Source organism: Mustelus asterias, chromosome 20 (genome assembly GCF_964213995.1).
Source record: "Mustelus asterias chromosome 20, sMusAst1.hap1.1, whole genome shotgun sequence".
NCBI classification, from domain to species: Eukaryota; Metazoa; Chordata; class Chondrichthyes; order Carcharhiniformes; family Triakidae; genus Mustelus; species Mustelus asterias.
The window spans coordinates 57853094-57875009 of record NC_135820.1 but is presented as its reverse complement, the minus strand read 5'-3'; the positions used below and the strand labels follow the sequence as shown (position 1 = coordinate 57875009).

The 21916-nt window shown below is 44.6% G+C and overlaps 1 protein-coding gene across 1 annotated transcript in view; it reads right to left on the bottom strand.

Moving 5' to 3' along the window:
• The window catches only part of ccm2l (CCM2 like scaffold protein), a 49787-nt gene that overhangs the window by 14818 nt on the left and 13053 nt on the right, over positions 1-21916 (bottom strand). The window contains exons 2-6 of the mRNA XM_078236144.1: positions 20692-20856; positions 10178-10261; positions 6766-6949; positions 3293-3429; positions 3061-3196 (exon numbers count right to left, since the gene is read on the bottom strand). Coding sequence (XP_078092270.1) covers positions 3061-3196; positions 3293-3429; positions 6766-6949; positions 10178-10261; positions 20692-20856 — 706 coding nt within the window. The remainder of the gene's footprint in view (positions 1-3060; positions 3197-3292; positions 3430-6765; positions 6950-10177; positions 10262-20691; positions 20857-21916) is intronic.

Sequence of the window (21916 nt, the reverse complement as noted above, 5' to 3'; positions counted from 1 at the left end):
TTATGAGGAGAGATTGGGGAAACTGGGGTTGTTCTCCTTGGAAAGACGGAGGATGAGGGGAGACTTAATAGAGGTGTGTAAAATTATGAAAGGCATAGATAGGGTGAACGGTGGGAAGCTTTTCCCCGGGTCGGTGGTGACGTTCACGAGGGGTCATAGGTTCAAGGTGAAGGGGGGGAGGTTTAACACAGATATCAGAAGGACATATTTCACACAGAGGGTCGTGGGGGCCTGGAATGTGTTGCCGGGCAAGGTGGTGGAGGCGGACACACTGGGAACGTTTAAGACTTATCTAGACAGCTATATGAACGGAGTGGGAATGGAGGGATACAAAAGAGTGGTCTAGTTTGGACCAGGGAGCGGCGCGGGCTAATTGTTCCTGGTTTCTCGTTTCAAGGCTTCATTCTATGATCAAACGGGAGGCAAAAGTAGACATTGGGCCGCTCCAAAATGACGCTGGTAATCTAGTGATGGGAGACAAGGAAATAGCTGAGGAACTTAATAAGTACTTTGCGTCAGTCTTCACAGTAGAAGACATGAGTAATATCCCAACAATTCAGGAAAGTCAGGGGGCAGAGTTGAATATGGTTGCCATCACAAAGGAGAAAGTGCTAGAGAAACTAAAAGGTCTGAAAATTGATAAATCTCCGGGCCCAGATGGGCTACATCCTAGAGTTCTAAAGGAGATAGCTGAAGAAATAGTGGAGGCGTTAGTTATGATCTTTCAAAAGTCACTGGAGTCAGGGAAAGTCCCAGAGGATTGGAAAATCGCTGTTGTAACCCCACTGTTCAAGAAGGGAACAAGAAAAAAGATGGAAAATTATAGGCCAATTAGCCTAACCTCAGTTGTTGGCAAAATTCTAGAATCCATCGTTAAGGATGAGATTTCTAAATTCTTGGAAGTGCAGGGTCGGATTAAGACAAGTCAGCATGGATTTAGTAAGGGGAGGTCGTGCCTGACAAACCTGTTAGAGTTCTTTGAAGAGATAACAAATAGGTTAGACCAAGGAGAGCCAATGGATGTTATCTATCTTGACTTCCAAAAGGCCTTTGACAAGGTGCCTCACGGGAGACTGCTGAGTAAAATAAGGGCCCATGGTATTCGAGGCAAGGTACTAACATGGATTGACGATTGGCTGTCAGACAGAAGGCAGAGAGTTGGGATAAAAGGTTCTTTCTCAGAATGGCAACCGGTGACAAGTGGTGTCCCGCAGGGTTCAGTGTTGGGGCCACAGCTGTTCTCTTTATATATTAACGATCTAGATGACGGGACTGGGAGCATTCTGGCCAAGTTTGCCGATGATACAAAGATAGGTGGAGGGGCAGGTAGTATTGAGGAGGTGGGGAGGCTGCAGAAAGATTTAGACAGTTTAGGAGAGTGGTCCAAGAAGTGGCTGATGAAATTCAACGTGGGCAAGTGCGAGGTCGTACACTTTGGAAAAAAGAATAGAGGCATGGACTATTTTCTAAACGGTGACAAAATTCATAATGCTAAAGTGCAAAGGGACTTGGGAGTCCTAGTCCAGGATTCTCTAAAGGTAAACTTGCAGGTTGAGTCCGTAATTAAGAAAGCAAATGTAATGTTGTCATTTATCTCAAGAGGCTTGGAATACAAAAGCAGGGATGTACTTCTGAGGCTTTATAAAGCACTGGTTAGGCCCCATTTGGAGTACTGTGAGCAATTTTGGGCCCCACACCTCAGGAAGGACATACTGGCACTGGAGCGGGTCCAGCGGAGATTCACACGGATGATCCCAGGAATGGTAGGCCTGACATACGATGAACGTCTGAGGATCGTGGGATTATATTCATTGGAGTTTAGGAGGTTGAGGGGAGATCTGATAGAAACTTACAAGATAATGAACGGCTTAGATAGGATGGACGTAGGGAAGTTGTTTCCATTAACAGGGGAGACTAGGACGCGGGGGCACAGCCTTAGAATAAAAGGGAGTCACTTTAGAACAGAGATGAGGAGAAATTTCTTCAGCCAGAGAGTGGTGGGTCTGTGGAATTCATTGCCACAGAGGGCTGTGGAGGCCGAGACGTTGAGCGTCTTCAAGACAGAAATTGATAAATTCTTGATTTCTCGAGGAATTAAGGGATATGGGGAGAGAGCGGGTAAATGGAGTTGAAATCAACCATGATTGAATGGTGGAGTGGACTCGATGGGCCGAATGGCCTTACTTCCGCTCCTATGTCTTATGGTCTTATCATCTTGCTGGTGCCAGTACAGAGTGAGACTGCGGATAGTTGGGAACCTGTCTCGGGGGCAGGGAATTCATATGGTGTTCGTGGAAGTGGAAATAACTAGGGTTGGGAAGCATTTTCCGATCGGGGCCTTTGTGATCTCCTGGACTCGTTTCGATCGCCTCAGGGGGTCGGAGAGGAATTTCCCAGATTTTGTTTCCCCATATTGGCCCTGGGGTTTTCACTCTGGGTTTTCGCCTCTCCCTGGAGATCACATGGTCTGGAATGGGGGGGTGGGGGTAAGTTAATAGGTTGTAATGAACAAAGCATCGTAGCTGTGAGGGACAGCTCGGTGGATAGGATATTGGTATGTAGATAGGCTGGAAAATTGGGCGGGGATCCTGGATTCAGGATTCAATCCTGGACCGGGGAGCGGCGCGGGCTTGGAGGGCCGAAGGGCCTGTTCCTGTGCTGTATTGTTCTTTGTTCTTTGCTCCTAGTTCTTATGTTCTTAGGCTGGAATCTGAAACCAATAGAGAAAATGCTGGAAAATCTCAGCAGGTCTGGCAGCATCTGTAAAGAGAGAAAAGAGCTGATGCTTCGAGTCTAGATGACCCTTTGTCAAAGCTTTGGCAAAGGGTCATCTGGACTTGAAACGTCAGCTCTTTTCTCTCCTTACAGATGCTGCCAGACCTGCTGAGATTATTTTAGTCGCGCATACATCTCTGCAATGGTCATTCATGTTTTTTTTCCTTTGATGGCAGTACTGTCAATGCCAGGATTGTCACCAGATGCTGCTGTCAACAGCACTGAACAAATATATTTGATACAAGCCTTTGATGATTATATGACTGTTTGCAACTTGAAACATACTTCTCTCCATTAACCACCGCCTGTCTGGTGTGGATGTATAATGGAGACCTGCTCGATCCACACAGTCTATTGTCTGATCTCCATAAATGATACGAAACACCTGACAGATGAGGGCGCAATATTCTTCGGCTGAATCCTAGTTCCAAAACAAATGGAGATTATTAATTTTGCCGTGCATCTGTTAAAATTGCTCTCAAAACCTTTTGTTGTTAGTATGACAAGAAGAGCTCACTCTACTGTCCACTGCAAGTATCACGAGGTTGCAGTGTGTTTCTGAATTGGGCACAGCTTCCTGGGAGTCAGGCAAAGTTCCTGTTGCTTGCCTACGTTCCAAACTGCCACCAGCAGCCACGGCAGCCACTCCAAGACCTAATATAAAGTAAATAGTCATAATATTCACATCACCAAATATAAATTATGGACATTCCTATAATATTAAAATAGTTAAAGAGACTGAAATGTGACTATGAAAGGGAATCCGATGAATGGAATGAAGAATGCATGAAAAGCAATTTGTTGCCTTTAATATTCATTGGGTAGGATAAAAGCATTGTAGCGCTTGTTGCTAGGCAGTGCACATCAAGGGAGTGAGATCATGTTATCAACCATTGGAGGAAAGCTCAAGTAATTTATTAATGTCATCTTAACCTTGAGATGTGTTAGATCCATAAAACAAATGCAGTCTGTGTTTTCTTATATCGCACACCTGCAGGGGAAGTTAAAACCTCGATCCAGCAAGTTTATTTTGCTCTGACATCAGGCGTCATTGTGCAAAGTGAAGGAAACATGATTATGTAATGTGACTTGAATTGGGAAGATAGTGCAGTATGTGATCTGAACTGAAACGATGTTGAGTTTTATTAAATTTCATGTTACATGGGGAACAATAAAATAAGAACAATAGGGCGGCATGGGTGGCACAGTGGTTAGCACTGCTGCCTCACAGCACCAGGGACCCGGGTTTGATTCCTGGCTTGGGTCACTGTCTGTGTGGAGTTTGCATGTTCTCCCTGTGTCTGCATGGGTTTCCTCGAGTGCTCCAGTTTCCTCCCACAGTCCGAAAGACGTGCTGGTTAGGTCCATTGGCCATGCTAAAATCTCCCTCAGTGTACCTGTACAGACGCTGGAGTGTGGCAACTAGGGGATTTTCACATTAACTTCATTACAGTGTTAATGTGGGTCTACTTGTGACACTAATAAATAAATTTTAAAAATTTAAAACATATACTTTGTACATATACTAACATAAAAGTTTATTGAATTAGATTCTGATGAAGCACCAAAATTAAGTCCAGACAAGTCTTAATTGTCTGGACCACTTAAATTACGACCATATTTACATTTGCACAATACAATTTAGCTTTCATGAATTGTATTGGGGAATTGAATTGGTATTTGACTGGCAACTTAACCAGTAAGTGTTTTTTAAACCTTTTTTTTTGTCCAATGAGCAAATTTTGAAAGTTTGGTATTATGAACAATTGTTAGAGGCAACTGTTTAAAAAAAATAATCAAAGTTTTTGTGCTGGGGACTGGAACAGTTTATGTTTCAACTATGCAAAGTACCCGGGGATCAGGTTTAGCCCACCAAGGAATGGGATAACTTCTTCTCCAGTACTGCATCAACTACAACTTCAGAAAGAAACACAGGTATCATAGAATCCCCACAGTGCAGAGGAGGCCATTCGGCCCATCAGGTCTGCACCAACTCTCTGACAGAGCATCTTACCCAGGCCTTATACCCATAACCCTATTTGTTTACTCCTAACCTACACACCTTGGGATACTAAAGGGGCAATTTAGAATGGCCAATCCACTTAACCTGCACATCTTTGGAGTGTGGGAGGAAACCGGAGCACCCGGAGGAAACCCATGCAGAGAATGTGCAAACTCCACACAGTCACCCAAGGCTGAAATTGAACCTGGGTCCCTGGCATTGTGAGGCAGCAGTGCTAACCACAGCCTATATAATGTATGATTTTCCCAGACAAACAAGAACAAAGAACAAAGAACAATACAGCACAGGAACAGGCCCTTCGGCCCTCCAAGCCCGCACCGCTCCCCGGTCCAGGATTGAATCCTGAATCCAGGATCCCCGCCCAATTTTCCAGCCTATCTACATCCTAATATCCTATCCACCGAGCTGTCCCTCACAGCTACGATGCTTTGTTCATCACAACCTATTAACTCACCCCCACCCCCCCATTCCAGACCATGTGATCTCCAGGGAGAGGCGAAAACCCAGAGTGAAAACCCCAGGGCCAATATGGGGAAAAGAAAATCTGGGAAATTCCTCTCCGACCCCCTGTGGCGATCGAAACGAGTCCAGGAGATCACACTGGCCCTGATCAGAAAATGCTTCCCAACCCTATTCATTTCCACTTCTGCTTTACGAACACCATCTGAATTCCCTGCCCCCGAGACAGGTTCCCAACTATCCGCAGTCTCGCTCTGTACTGGCACTTGAATGAAGCCTTGAAACGAGAAACAAAGAACAATTAGCCCGCGCCGCTCCCTGGTCCAAACTAGACCACTCTTTTGTATCCCTCCATTCCCACTCCGTTCATATAGCTGTCTAGATAAGTCTTAAACGTTCCCAGTGTGTCCGCCTCCACCACCTTGCCCGGCAACACATTCCAGGCCCCCACGACCCTCTGTGTAAAATATGTCCTTCTGATATCTGTGTTAAACCTCCCCCCCTTCACCTTAAACCTATGACCCCTCGTGAACGTCACCACCGACCCGGGGAAAAGCTTCCCACCGTTCACCCTATCTGTGCCTTTCATAATTTTATACACCTCTCTTAAGTCTCCCCTCATCCTCCGTCTTTCCAAGGAGAACAACCCCAGTTTCCCCAATCTCTCCTCATAACCAAGCCCCTCCATACCAGGCAACATCCTGGTAAACCTCCTCTGTACTCTCTCCAAAGCCTCCACGTCCTTCTGGTAGTGTGGCGACCAGAACTGGACGCAGTATTCCAAATGCGGCCGAACCAACGTTCTATACATCTGCAACATCAGACCAAATATCTTGAGGCCTTTCTGAATGTTATTGCCAATTAGTGTCAAATAATGGGCAGTTTTGTATTGAGGAATCATCAAAATTCATTTCACATAAGATTCTATACCCCAAAAATGGAAGAGAAACTTTAAAGTTTAAAGTTTATTTATTATTGTCACAAGTAGGCTTACATTAACACTGCAATGAAGTTACTGTGAAAGTCCCCTGGTTGCCACACTCCGGCGCCTGTTTGGGTACACTGAGGGAGAATTTAGCATGGCCAATGCATCTAACCAGCATGTCTTTTGGACTGTGGCAGGAAACTGGAGCACCCGGAGGAAATGCATGCAGACACGGGGAGAACATACAAACTCCACAGAGAGAGCGACCCAAGCCAGGAATCGAACCTGGGTCCCTGGCACTGTGTGGCTTATCCCATGAGTTTTGTCTGAATCCTTACCAAAGTCCTACAGACCAGTATCTAACCCACTACAGCATCCAATGTTTGAGAGGAAAAGGCATTCTGACCATGGCAATGCCACTTCACTCGTTATATATATATTTTACTCACAGGTAATGCTGAAATTTTATTTTATTAACACATTTGAGACATAAATAGTTGGAGTCTTACAGGACTATCGCTGAACTGATACCATATGTAATTCTGATCAAGACCTTGAAATGTTTGGAAGTAAATGAACATACCTGTCTTCAGAATGAGTAGATGCAGTGCATCATCCCTGACGTAGGATACAGCAGCAATCTCGTGGGTGGGGATTCTCAGGATTAGCTCCTCATTGTCCCTCCAAGTCAAGAGGAGACAGCGTGCAGACAAACTGAGAATGGTGTCCTGCTCCGCAGTCGTTTGCAAAGGCAGCTGTTTCTGTTGCTGAAGGAAGGCGTCTGCATATTTCAATTATTCTTAACTACTTTTTTCCTTCTTTTGTTTAAGCCAGTTATTTTACATAAAATCTGCTTAACAACAACATTCTTTGAGTTTATTAGGGAAAGAAATCAAATTCTATTCAAGTGGAGATTGGAAAAGTCTCTGCAAATTACCAATATTAACATTCTGAAATATTAACTAATTTTTGAAATGATTAAATAAACCATTTTACTTTGGTAAATTATTCATCAAAAGATCTATCACCTGGAATGATCTCTTCTTCAAATCAAAATGTATGTAAAAAAATTGGTTAACATTAATGATTCTAACTAGATAGAATTGTAGGATCCCTACAGAGCAGCACGAGGCCATTCGGTCGTTCGAGCCTGCACCAACAACAATCCCACCTAGGCCCTATCCCTGTAATCTGGGTATTTATCCTGCTAATCTCGCTGACACCAAGGAGCAATTGAGCATGGCCGATCAACCTAACCTGCACATCTTTGTGTCGTGGGAGGAAACTGGAGCACCCGGAGGAAACATACGCAGACACGGGGAGAATGTGCAGTTTTAAGAACATAGAACAGTACAGCACAGAACAGGCCCTTCGGCCCACGATGTTGTGCCGAGCTTTATCTGAAACCAAGATCAAGCTATCCCACTCCCTATCATCCTGGTGTGCTCCATGTGCCTATCCAATAACCGCTTAAATGTTCCTAAAGTGTCTGACTCCACTATCACTGCAGGCAGTCCATTCCACACCCCAACCACTCTCTGCGTAAAGAACCTACCTCTGATATCCTTCCTATATCTCCCACCACGAACCCTATAGTTATGCCCCCTTGTAATAGCTCCATCCACCCGAGGAAATAGTCTTTGAACGTTCACTCTATCTATCCCCTTCATCATTTTATAAACCTCTATTAAGTCTCCCCTCAGCCTCCTCCGCTCCAGAGAGAACAGCCCTAGCTCCCTCAACCTTTCCTCATAAGACCTACCCTCCAAACCAGGCAGCATCCTGGTAAATCTCCTCTGCACTCTTTCCAGCGCTTCCACATCCTTCTTATAGTGAGGTGACCAGAACTGCACACAATATTCCAAATGTGGTCTCACCAAGGTCCTGTACAGTTGCAGCATAACCCCACGGCTCTTAACCTCCAACCCCCTGTTAATAAAAGCTAACACACTATAGGCCTTCTTCACAGCTCTATCCACTTGAGTGGCAACCTTTAGAGATCTGTGGATATGGACCCCAAGATATCTCTGTTCCTCCACAGTCTTCAGAACCCTACCTTTGACCCTGTAATTCACATTTAAATTAGTCCTACCAAAATGAATATTTTATCTAAATCTATTTGATTCAACCAGGAACTGGCAATCCTGAAGTGACAACGTTATCTCAGTGAAGAAATGCGATGACATAAACATTTCATGAAGCCTCAATTTAAAATTTAAGTCATATTAAAAGAGATAAGTGATTATATAATATTGTGCTATATTCAAATATTTAATTAATTTTGCTTACCTAGTTCCAGGACTTAAGCTCTCGAAGATTTGAACATGAAATCTATGCTGACACTTAGAATCACAGAATCATAGGATCCCCACAGTGCAGAAGGAGTCAGCATCGAGTCTGCACCGACCACATTCCTACCCAGGCTCTAGTCTGTAACCTCACATATTTACCCTGTGAATCCCCTGACACTAGGGTCAATTTAGCATGGCCAATCCACCTAACCCACAGATCTGTGGGAGGAGACCGGAGCACCCAGAGGAAACCCACACAGACACGGGGAGAATGTGCGAACTCCACACAGACAGTGACTCAAGCCGGGAATCAAACCCAGACCCCTGGTGCTATGAGGTAGCAATGCTAACCACTGTGCCACCATGCCGCCCACTGCAACTTTACTGCAGTATTGAGAGAGTACTGCTTTGTCTGAAGTTAGAGGTCGTAGAACCAGGAAGGTAAGAGACAGGCGGTGGAGTGTCTGTCACCTTCCTAATACCCAGCCCCCGATTAAGGTAGAGGTGGGGGAAGGTAGGGAGGGCCCTCCTATCTTAAGTAATTGCTGCTATGGGTCTCACCTGCTGTGGGATGGGAGCCATAATCCTGTGGAAAGCACCCAGTAAAAGCTGGCAAACCTCTGGATTCAGGGTAGGGGGAGAGGGGGGGCTCTTGACTGGCACTGGGTGGCTCACAGACAGGTCCTTCACCTGGTGGCAAGGGCTGCCTCTGCTGAAAGAGCCTCCCCTCCCCCATCACCTTCATCCCACAAGGACCCCCCACCCCATCTCACTGTAGCCTGTTTGAGTGTCCTCAGTTTGCCTGCACTCTGGGGCAGCCTCAATGTTGCTGCTGTGGGGCCTGTTGCAGTACCAGCTGTGGCCACCTTTCCTGATGGTGCTAAGAGGACTGAAGAGCTGCCAGGCCTCTGATTAGCTGGCAGGACCTCTGTCCTTAAATGAAAGGAAGCCCTGATGGCAGGCAATTAACCTGATTGACATTTAATCCTATTAGGGCTTCTGCAAATGGCCACAGCAGGGTTAGCCCCAGTTTTCAAATTGGTGGACTGGGCTGCTGCATGATCATTAAATTCAGACCCATGTCTTCTTTGGATGAGATGTAAAAGTGAGACTCCATCTGCTCTCTTGGGTGAACATAAAAAGTCCATGGTCCTATATTAAGAAGAGGGTGGGAGTATTCTCAGTATAACTGTCGACATTTATCCTCCAACCAATATCACTGGAACAGATTATCTGTTCTATTTGTGGGACCCTGCTTACTGTATCCAACCTAAGACCATAAGACCATACGGTATAGGAGCAGAATTAAGCCATTCGGCCCATCTAGTCTGCTCCGCTATTCAATAATGGCTGAAATGTTTCTCAACCCCATTCTCCCACCTTTTCCCCAAAACCTTTGATCCCCTTCCCGATCAAGAATCTATCTATCTCTGTCTTAAATATACTCAATATCCTGGCCCCCACAGCCTTCTGCTGCAATGAATTCCACAGGTTTACCACCATAAGGATGAAGAAATTCCTCCTCATCTCGGTTCTAAAGGGTCGTCCCTTTTTTCTGAGGCTGTGCCCTCGGATCCTAATTTCAAAACAATGGCCCCCAACATCCAATTTGTTCTTAAGTAAAATTATGTGTAAAGTATTTATATCTGTTAGCATGTCATGATATAAGCTGCTCAGAATATTCTCTAGTATTTTGTTGCTTACCCTTGCTGTATCCAAAAGCTGTAGCACTTCAGCTCTGCTTGCTGGATTTAAAGAACATGAAACCCACGTCAAGTGACCTAAAAACTGAAGAAAAGGAATGACAACATAAAGGAGTAAGCTGGTGACATTTATCTCCTTGATGTATAGAATTACTAGACTTTTTAACTACCCTTCCAGGATATCCTTAGTCAAGGGGAACTGGCTCACACAGTATTTGATTTCTTTTACCATTGCATCTTCAGTTCAAGGCTAGATTAGATCGGTGAAATTAAATCAATCTGTCTTGCAGTTATCAGTGAAACTACACAGGGCAGTCCTAAACCAAGTTAAACCATTCTCTCTTCTTCCGTCGGGAAAAAGATACAAAAGTCTGAGGTCACGTACCAACTAATTCAAAATCAGCTTCTTCCCTGCTGCCATCAGACTTTTGAATGGACCTACCTTGCATTACGTTGATCTTTCTCTACACCCTAGCTATAACTGTAACACTACATTCTGCACTCTCTCATTTCCTGCTCTATGAACGGTATGCTTTGTCTGTATAGTGCGCAAGAAACAATACTTTTCACTTTATGCTAATACATGTGACAATAATAAATCAAATCAAATCAAGTTGCTTCTTAAAGATTGAAAGGTGAGAAAACAAATCAATTTCTTTGTTCTTTTTTTCTTTGTTCTTTTTTTCCCCGGAAGGGTAGGGGGCTTTAGTTCAGTCGGGCAGCATGGTCGGCGCAGGCTTGGAGGGCCGAAGGGCCTGTTCCTGTACTGTAATTTTCTTTGTTCTTTGTTCCTTGTAATCCATCATTTATAGAATGATAGTCACATTCAAAGATGGGGTGTTGGTTAGTGTGAAAATTATAACAGTTTTACATAGAATTTATAAAATTACCAAGCATCACCCACATGTTTTGTGACAAAGTGAAGTTAGTTATTACTAATAGTAAGGCTTTTGAAATTTTTGTAAGGAACTCATGGTTTGGAGATTATTGCTGGCCAACAAGAGTGGATGTTTAAAGTAAATGCAATTACTAGATTCAGGCAGTTTTAATACAATAATACGTTTTCATTTAATCAAATATGGGGGGGCGGGGGTGGTAATCTACATGTCTACAGGAAAAGGAGAATAATACGGGGTGAATTTACACTGCACAAGTTTAGAGAAACCATTACACATCAATGCTAAAGTTGAATTCTAAATTAGCTGTTAAAATGACTCTGGAGTTTTGGATGGAATTTTCCTATTTTGGGATTGGGGCACTCCAACAGTGCCTTTCCCGGTGGTCAGAATGGCGGAATCTTCCACACGAGATTCTGCCCTTGGAATCTCATTCATTATGCACAGGCAAGTTCCCCTCAGAGTCATCTAGCGGACGGGCAGCTGATTTGCCCCCGCCCCCCTGTCATCGACTGGTGGGTTCAACAGAGGGTAGACCAAGGGGAGGGACCCTGGATCTTGACAAGGCTGCGTGAAAAGGTCTCAAACAAGGGATTCAACAGGTAAGACAGATGAACAGGTAAAATTTGCCCCTAACAGGTAAAACAGATGGACTGAGAGCCTGGATTACTGCATGGGATTATGATGTTGTTGCAATTATGGAGACATTGTTAAAGGAGGGACAGACCTGCCAGGTATCGTTATTTTAGCCGGGACAGAAGGGGAAACAAAAGGGGTGGTGTAGTTAGGGAGCACATCATAGCTGTGTTGAGGGAGGAGCCATTGGAGGGATCTTGTTGCAAGGCATTATGGGTGGAGCTCAGGAATAAGAAGGGTGAAATCACAAAGTTGGGAGAGTATTATAGACCTCTCAACAGCCCGCAGGAGACAGAAGAGCAGTTGTGTAGTTGGATACTGAAAAGGTGTGAAAAAAACAGGGTAGTTGTGTTGAGTGACTTTAACTTCCTGCATATTGATTGGGGCTCCCTTGCAGCCAGGGGCTCGGATGGAGAGCAATTCGTTAGATGTGTCCAGGAGGACTTTTTGATACAGTATGTTGACAATCCAACCAGAGAGGGGGCCATACTAGACTTGGTAGTGGGGAATGAGCCAGGCCAGGGGATCGATGTTTCAGTGGGGGAGCATTTTGGGCTTAGCAACCATAATTCCATAAGATTTCAGGTAGCCGTGGATAAGGATAAGAGTGGCCCTTGGGTGAGGGCGCTTAATTGGGAGAGGGCCAATCACATCCAATTTAGGCAGGAACTGGGGAATGTGGATTGAGAGCGACTATTTGAGGGCCAATCCACATCTGGCATGTGGGAGGCTTTTAAAGGCCAGTTGATTTAAATGCAGGACAGGCATGTCCCTGCAAAAATGAAGGATAGAAATGGCCAGATTCAGGAACCATGGATGACAAGGGAAATTGTAAGTTTAGTCAAAAGGAAAAAGGAAGCATATGATAGGTCAAGGCATCTAAAAACTGACGAAGCCCTTGAGTGGTACTGTATAAATGGGAAGGAACTTATATGTGAAATTAGGAGGGATAAAAGGGGCCGTGAAATGTCTTTAGCAAACAGGATCCCAAGGCTTTTTATGCATATATTAGGAGCAAGAGAGTAGCATTGTCCCACTCAAGGACAATGGAGGCAACTTATACGTGGAACTACAGGAAGTGGGTGAAATCCTTATTGAGTACTTTGTATCAGTATTCACCAAGGAGAAGGACATGATGGATGTTGAGGTTAGGGATAGGTGTGTGAACGCTCTAGAGATATATCAATATATCAAAGGAGGTAGTGTTGAGTATCCTAAATTGTATTAAGGTAGACAAATCCCCGGGGCCAGATAGAATCTATCCCAGGATTACTGTGGGAGACAAGGGGAGAAATAGTCGGGGCCTTAACAGATATCTTCACATCCCCTTTGACCACAGGCGAGGTTCCAGAAGACTGGAGAATAGCCAATGTTGTTCCCTTGTTTAAGAAAGGAAGCAGGGATAATCCAGGAAATTATAGGTTGGTGAGCCTGACATCAGTGGTGGGGAAGCTTTTGGACAAGATACTGAGGGACAGGATATCTGCACATTTGGAGGAAAATGGACTAGTTAGTGACAGGCAGCATGGTTTTGTATGGGAAATGTCATGTTTCACCAACTTGATTGAGTTTTTTGAAGAGGTGACAAAGAAAATTGATGAGGGAAGGGCTGTGGATTTAGTTTATATGGACTTCAGTAAGGTGTTTGACAAGGTCCCACATGGCAGACTGGTACAAAAACTAAAATCACATGGGATTCGGGGTGGGCTGGCTAGATGGATACAGAAGAATGAGAGTGGCGGTGGAAGGGTATTTTTTGGAATGGAGATCTCTAGCTAGTGGTGTTCTGCAGGGATCAGTGCTGGGACCTCTGTTGTTTGTAGTATATATAAATGATCTGGAGGAAAATGTGGGTGGTCTGACTAGTAAGTTTGCGGATGACACAAAGATTGGTGGTGTTGCTGATAGTGCTGGGGATTATCAGGGGATACAACTGGACATGGATAGATTGGAGACTTGGGCACAGTAATGGCAGATGGAGTTTAATCCGGACAAATACGAGGTGATGCATTTTGGAGGATCAAATTTAGGTGTGAATTATACTGTAAATGGCAGAACCTTTAGAAACATTAACATACAGAGGGATCTGGATGTGCAGGTCCACAGTTCCCTAAAAGTGGCAACATAGGTGGCCAAGATGATTAAGAAGGCATATGGCATGCTTGCTTCATCAACTGGCGTATTGAGTACGGGAGAATCCCTCTTTTGTTGCTATGTCTCAGATTGGGCCCGATGGTGGATTCAGGCTGTATTTACATTGTGGCCACTGCAGATCATGACTGGAGTTATTCTCTGTATGTAATGTTAAGCTAGTCAGGGACCAAGTCTGTTATCGCAGCACCAATATGTCAACACACACCAAAGGATTGGCAGAGTCCTATATCCACTCTGTGCCCTAGAGCTAATGAAACTCAGTTTTTGGGTGCTGCTTTCAGACCTGCATTGCATAAAAGGCCACAGTGAAGGTCAAAATTTGAATTCATTCTGAAATAAAACCTTGGAAAGTTATGCCTCATCTTATTCAAAATTGATCATTTATACCAGTGAAATCAGGCCTCATTTTAACCCATTCAAAACCCACCTGCTTTGCATTATGTTGAAATCTGAAACCTATCATACTTGCAACAGATACATGCTCCTTCATTCATTCCTTGTCTTCAACCTGTCTGCGTCATCGTTTTTCTACTTTCATCCTATTTTATCGATGTCTTTGGTTAATGCTCTGCTGCTATACTTCCCTCTCCTCCAGAGCTTCAAACATGTTGTCCCACAGGTTCATCCTCCCTGCATTTAACCTTAACTTGTTCTTTCTTTGTTTCCCCAAGCTGGACCTCTTCACCCCCACCCTCCCTCTGTTTTCCCTTGGCCTTGGGTTCTCAGTAACAGAATAAGACATCCATTTCCAACACAATATCAGCCAAGATGATGCTTAGCAATCACTGGAATGCTCCAAGATATAGTGTTGAATATAGAGTGACGTTATCCAGGTGTGAATCTGATTTTTTCCCCCTCCCACCTTTTTCAAATTTAGCAAAATTATATCTGATGTGATCTCTATCCACAGAATGCCGCACAGAGATAAGAAACATTATTGATCACCTGTAAGGGAAATGGTCATGAATACAGATTTGGATTATATTGCAACCAGAAAGTTTATCATAACCATAAAGATTTATATGACAGACTCATTAAATATAGAATATTATAAACCTGGGCATGATCACAGTAATGTACTTCAGAGGTCCCGGCAATTATATATATTCTGAAATGGTTCATAACCATCAACTAAATCTGAGAATTAGATTGTTAATCTAATGGTGTTGGACACTCCGGAGTGGAATTTTCCAAGTGGGTGGAAGTCACAGTCAAAATGACATCCATTTGTGTGCCCATCCTGCCCATGTCTATTTACATCCATATGTCCTGCCAATCTTATATTTGAACAAGTGGAAATTAGCACTTGCAATCAGTGCCCGAGGTGTGACTTTTTACAAGGATCAAAATTAATGTTTCAAATCATTGAACAATCATTTATGCATATTAGGTACAGCATGTTTAAGAATTTGTAAGTGGGGAAAGTTTTTAAGCTTGAATGTGACTTGCACTAATGCCATACAAATTCATTCAAACAGAATGAACAGAACAGAACAGAATGGGCGGCACGCTAGCACAGTGGTTAGCACTGCTGCTTCACAGCTCCAGGGACCTGGGTTCGATTCCCGGCTTGGGTCACTGTCTGTGTGGAGTTTGCACATTCTCCTCGTGTCTGCATGGGTTTCCTCCGGGTGCTCCGGTTTCTTCCCACAGTCCAAAGATGTGCGGGTTAGGTTGATTGGCCATGCTAAAATTGCCCCTTAGTGTCCTGGGATGCGTAGATTAGAGGGATTAGTGGGTAAATATGTAGGGATATGGGGGTAGGGCCTGGGTGGGATTGTGGTCGTTGCAGACTCGATGGGCCGAATGGCTTCGTTCTGTACTGTAGGGTTTCTATGATTTCTTTCTATGATTCCACAATGCAAGGCCGGAATTCTCCAGCCGTTCATGCCAGTGGGATTCTTCGGTCCCAGCGGCAGTGCACCCCTGCCCGCAGGTTTCTTGTTGGCGGGGGTGACGTGCAGAAGGAGGCCATTCGGCCCACCGAGTCTGCACCGACAACAAACTCACCTAAGCCCTATCCCCGTAACCCCACATATTTACCCCACTAATCCCTCTAACCTATGCATCACGGGACACCAAGGGGCAATTTAGCACAGCCAATGCACCTAACCCGCACATCTTTGGACTGTGTGAAGAAACCAGAGCACCCGGCGGAAACCCATGCAGACACGGGGGGAATGTGAAAACTCCACACAGACAGTGACCAAAGCTGGGAATCGAACCCAGGTCCCTGTGAGGCAGCAGTGCTAACCACTGTGCCACCATGCTGCCCACTTTACTTTAAGAATTGGTCAATATATCACAACAATGCTGTGTCTATTATTCTGGGATTTATTTTACATCTACTTTGAACCAATACAGGAAATTCACTTTTCCTGTTCCATCCATCGCGGGAATCATAGTGGGCAAGGGGCGGACCATGGAAAGCTCCATTGACCTCAAGTGGGATTTTCTGGTTTTGGGGTGAGCATGGCCAGAAAAGCCCACCCAAGGTGGATGGGCAAAAAAAGAGTGTGGAATTAAGCACATTGTGTAATTACACAGCACAGTTATGCTGGATATTTGTTTAATTCACTGATTACACATGCCTCTTAGCAAAACAAGTATACAGGAAATTCTAATGCACTATGCAAAGTCTCACACGATAAGAGTGTATGTTGCAGAATTACGCTTCTAATGTTAAGAGAACTTTGATCTGTGACCCTGCAAAATGACACTCTATACCACAAAGAACAAAGAATAAAGAAAATTACAGCACAGGAACAGGCCCTTCGGCCCTCCAAGCCTGCACCGACCATGCTGCCCGACTGAACTAAAACCCTCTACCCTTCCAGGGACCGTATCCCTCTATTCCCATCCTATTCATGTATTTGTCAAGACGCCACTTAAAACTCACTAAAACTCACAAGAGCAGCATCATTGAATGTACCCAGAGATTAGTACCTGTTGTTGTCTGTAGCATTTATTGTTCTGTTGCATGGTGGGTTTTGGTCAAGGGGATATTTAACAGTTGTTCTCACTGCAGTTGTTACTTGTGTTCTTCGTGAATAAAGAGAATGAACAGACCTTTACGGCTGCAGATCTAACCATAAAATGTGCTGGTGGTTATTTTTTTAAGAAATGAAAGCAAATATTCCAATAATAATTTACAACAAGGTGGATTCCATCTCAATTATCAGAAAGCCTTGAGAATATAAAATCATGTTCATAAAGATGTTTTAATTTTGATATTAAAAAGTAAGCTAAGTTTGAGATAGGTTTCTTGCATGGAACCATTTTGGAGATAGATTCCCTATAGTACAGAAGGAGGCCGTTTGGCCCATCGAACCCGCACCGATAACAGTCCCACCCAGACCCTATCCCTGTAACCTCATGTATTTACCCTGCGAATCCGCCGACACTAAGGGGCATTTTAGCATGGCTAATTAACCTAACCCGCACATCTTTGGACTGTGGGAAGAAACCGGAGCACCTGGAGGAAACCCACTCAGACACGGGGAGAACGTGCAGACTCCACACAGACAGTGACCCAAGCCGGGAATCGAACCCAGGTCCCTGGCGCTGTGAGGCAGCAGTGCCAATCACTGTGCTACCGAGACGGGGAAGCATTGGGGTGTAGCAGGAAAGACAAAACATGACCTGCCCTATTTATCTTGTTAGGTTTGTCAGTTTGTCTAAAAAAAACCACTTAGAGATTGCTGAGCTGCTCTCTAAGAAAGAAAAACTCAAACAAAAACAAAATGCTGACTGCGAGGAACACAATTTCCTGCCTAATTAAACTGACTTCGGTCATTGGTTCACAGGGAGATGGAGCTGCCATGTTTCTTGGAAATGTTGATGGTTTTAACCTTCAGTTTACTCATTAGCTTACAGACAGGTACAGCAAGGCTTATTTGACTGCAACAAAAACAGAAAATCCTGAATGAACTCAGCCGGTCTGTTTTAAAGTTTTAAATTTTTTTTATTCGTGTCACAAGTCGGCTTACGTTCACACTGCAATGAAGTTACTGTGAAAATCTCCCAGTCGCCACATTCCGGCGTCTGTTCGGATACACTGAGGGAGAATTTAGCATGGCCGGCATCAACCTGACCCCTCCCCATCATGAGATTGCTTAATTGCCCAATTATAAATTAGTCTCGGATGAGCGTGCCAGGCTCCAGATTTCTATTAACATATTCCCTTGCCTACCTTTGCCACTATTAGCACTCTTCATTCCTAATGGCACCATTGATAGTCTTTTTGTCTCATGCCCTTGACATGTTTGTCAATCTCTCACTGATTTTCCATTCTGCCCCACTCCCATCTCCAAGTATGTAATTCATCACATTTCTATTCCATTTCTGTTATGTAGAAGGGTCAATGGACTTGAAATGTTAACTCTGTTTTTCGCTTTCCACAGACCTGCATTTTCTGTTTCTATTTCAGATTTCCATCATCTGCACTATTTTGCTTTTATTTAATCCAGATGTTCTCAACTGGGTTTGGAATGCTCCTGACATGCCTCAGATGTGCCTTCCACCTCATGTGGAAATTTGGAATTTCGGAGAATGTCCCTCCAGCCAGCCCACAATCGCAGTGGTTGACTCCTCCCACAAGCCCTAAAAGCTCTTCCCTGTGGATTCTTTTAATACTTTTTCAGCTGCTCCATAGATTCCAGGTTGGAAAATGTTGGTGCTGGGGTTCTACTTCCAGACCATCTTCAACCCTCCCAGTAACTGTGGAAATTCCTCCCATCATCCTGGGGGACCATCATTCTCAGGGTCCCCTCCCTCCAATCACTCTCCTTCCTCCCCCTCTAATCCATTATCCCATAGTCATGGTCATGGGTATCTCTGCCCTATCTCCTGAGCCCTTTGATGGTGATGTCCCTGTGTCCCATGTTGACCTGACCCCTCCCCATCATGAGGTCTACTGCACTGTCGCATAGAGAGAGCCCCCCAGCCACCCCCTGCCCCCCACCCGCCATGAGACCATTGAGTGACCAGCCTTATGCTACCACCCCTGATGCCTCCCTGCAGATGCCTCTCCTGACTGTGACTGTGTCAGGTGCAGCCCAGTATGGAGCCAGAAACCTCCCCCAGGGGAGGGGGGTGGCCATGACCTGAATAGACCATGCTGGACACAGCTGACACAGGACTGACAGGCCCTCACTCTTCTGGAACTGGGGCAAAGAGGGACTTTCCAAGCTCAGCCATCTAAATGTGTGCTTTGCCACTGAACCGTCTTCCTATTCTGGTCCCAATACTTTTGTCCCCAGCTCTGTCATGAGTCTGTATTTACACTTCCCCAGTCTTCCCTCCCAATCAAGCCTTTGCTCTCCAGTCCCTTTTCTTGCCTCTGTCTTGTGTGGGAACACCATGCCTCATGCTCCCCCTACTCCCTTTATTGACTGTCTACAAAGGAGGAGGACTTCCTTGTGGGCCTGCTCCTGGACCTGGCTAAGTTGGCCATTAACAGGCCAAGGCAGCAGGGCGGTGGAGGGGGGTTGTCCAACCCGACTGTCTGCCCCTCAACCACTGCTATGCTCACGGCTGGTTGTCTTTGGAGAGGGGGCATGCAGTGACCACGGGCACGCTTCAGACCTTCCGCGCCAATGGGTGCTGTGGGGGCTGGGGTGCAACGCCACCCCTGGGAATGGTTGTGTGGCCTACTTCTGCTCTTTGCTCATATAGTATATTTCACCAGCTTTCAATAACAAATCCCACCATATACTGCACAATTCAACAAGAAACTGTACCGTACACCAGACCTTTCAATAGGAAATTCCAATGTGTACTAGATCTTTCAATATCCAGCCCCACCATACATATCACATCTTTCAGCTTGTTATTGTTAACTGCATCTTTGCAAAAGAAAATATAGAATCAAAGAAAAGGAGTAATTTTAGCATGGCCAATCCATCTAACCTGCACATCTTTGGAGTGTGGGAGGAAACTGGAGGAAACTCACTCAGAGAAAGTGCAAACTCCACACAGTCACCCAACCTGGGATTGAACCCAGGTCCCTGGCGCTGTGAGGCAGCAGTGCTAATTACTGTGCCACCCTGCTGCCCTATAAAAAGAGGCCATTTGTTCTTGATGCTTTACCCAGTCCTCAGAAGAGCTTCCTTCTAATCAAATTCTCTCATAAATGTTTACGTTATTTTTATATACATTTATCTGTTACATTATGGATTTTGCTCGCATCACTACATTTTGTTTAGCATTCCACGCCCTTGCAACCAGAAACAGAGTCAACAGTTACCCTGTACTGTGTTATATGGTGGCACAGTGGTTAGCACTGCTGTCTCACAGCACCAGGGACCCGGGTTCAATTCTGGCCTCGGGTCACTGTTTGTGCGGAGTCCGCACATTCTCCCTGTGTCTGCATGGGTTTCCTCCAGATGCTCCGGTTTTCTTCCACTGTCCAAAGATGTGTGGGTTACGTTAATTGGCCATGCTAAAATTGACCCCAGTGTCAGGAAGATTAGCAGGATGGACGTGTGGAGTTGCAGGAGTGAGGCCTGGGTGGGGTTGTGGTTAGTGCAGGCTTGATGGGCTGAATGGCCTTCTTCAGCACTGTAGGGATTCTATGAAACTGGGAATCCTAAAATCTTGTTAATATTAACTCTACAGATTGACTTTCCTACTTAGAATCATAGAAATTACAGCGCAGAGACAATTCAGTTCATCTTTGCCAGAGTTAGCTCTTCACTTGTCTACTCTCATCCCAATTTATGTCCCTTTCTCCTAACCTGTTATAATTATTTTCAATCCAAGTAGACAGTTAACAAGTCAATAACTTATTCAGTACCCGAGATGCCAAGAGTCATGAAACCAAACCTACTTTAACTTCTTTCTCAAGATAATCATGCAGTAGGATCTCAGGATCTATCAGGTAATCCGGAGGGAAGAGAGGGATAGAGTGGAGAGGTCTTCTGTATACACTGCTTCTGTCCTGCTGTCTCCGGTTCTTGGGAAACACCAGCCTCTTGATGGGAGACACAAAGCCCTGAAAATCACAGGAAGAACCCAAATGTCATAACTTCAAAATCATTATTTTAACATCGTTTGTTCCCAGCGCCTCTCCAAACACATTCTGAAAAGGTGATGATTAAGATTGTATAAGTAAAAGCAACACAAGTTATAAGCAAGGTACCCTCGATAGAAGAGTGAGAGGGGATCTCATAGAAACATATAAAATTCTAACAGGGTTAGACAGGGCAGATTCAGAAAGAATGTTCCCAACGGTGGGGGAATCCAGAACTAGGGGTCATAGTTTGAGGATAAGGGGTAAACCTTTTAGAACTGAGGTGCGGAGAAATTTCTTCACCCAGAGAGTAGTGAATGTGTGGAATTCACTACCACAGAAAGTAGTTGAGGTCAAAACGTTGTGTGATTTCAAGAAGAAATTAGATATCACTCTTGGGGCTAAAGGGATCAAGGGATATAGGGGGAAGAGGTGATCAGGATATTGAATTCGATGATCAGCCGTGATCAAAATGAATAGTGGAGCAGGCTCAAAGGGCTGAATGGCCTACTCCTGCTTCTAGTTTCTATGTTTCTACGTAACTGTTGTGGCCACAAACATGAAATTTGGCTTAGATTTTCACATTGCTCTATTCTCACATGCCTTTTTTCCCCGCATACTTTAATATTCCTCTTTATCGAGCAATTATCTAATTTAAAAAAATAATTTATAGGCTCCGTTTTGACAAATCAATTTCACACTCTCTTTCTGAAACTTCTGCAAGTGAAACTGTCAGTATTTTATAATGGTATGTATTATCAAAATGTATGTACTAGAACGGCACGGTGGCACAGTGGTTAGCACTGCTGCCTCACAGCGCCAGGGACCCGGGTTCAATTCCGGCCTCTTGTGACTGTGGAGTTTGCACATTCTCCCCGTGTCTGTGTGAGTTTCCTTCAAGTGTTCTGGTTCCTCCTACAGTCCAAAGATGTGCAGGTTAGGTTGATTGGCCATGCTAAATTGCCCCAAAGTGTCAGGGGACTAGCAGGGTAAATACATGGGGTAATCGTGATAAGGCCTGGGTGGGATTGTTGTCAGTGCA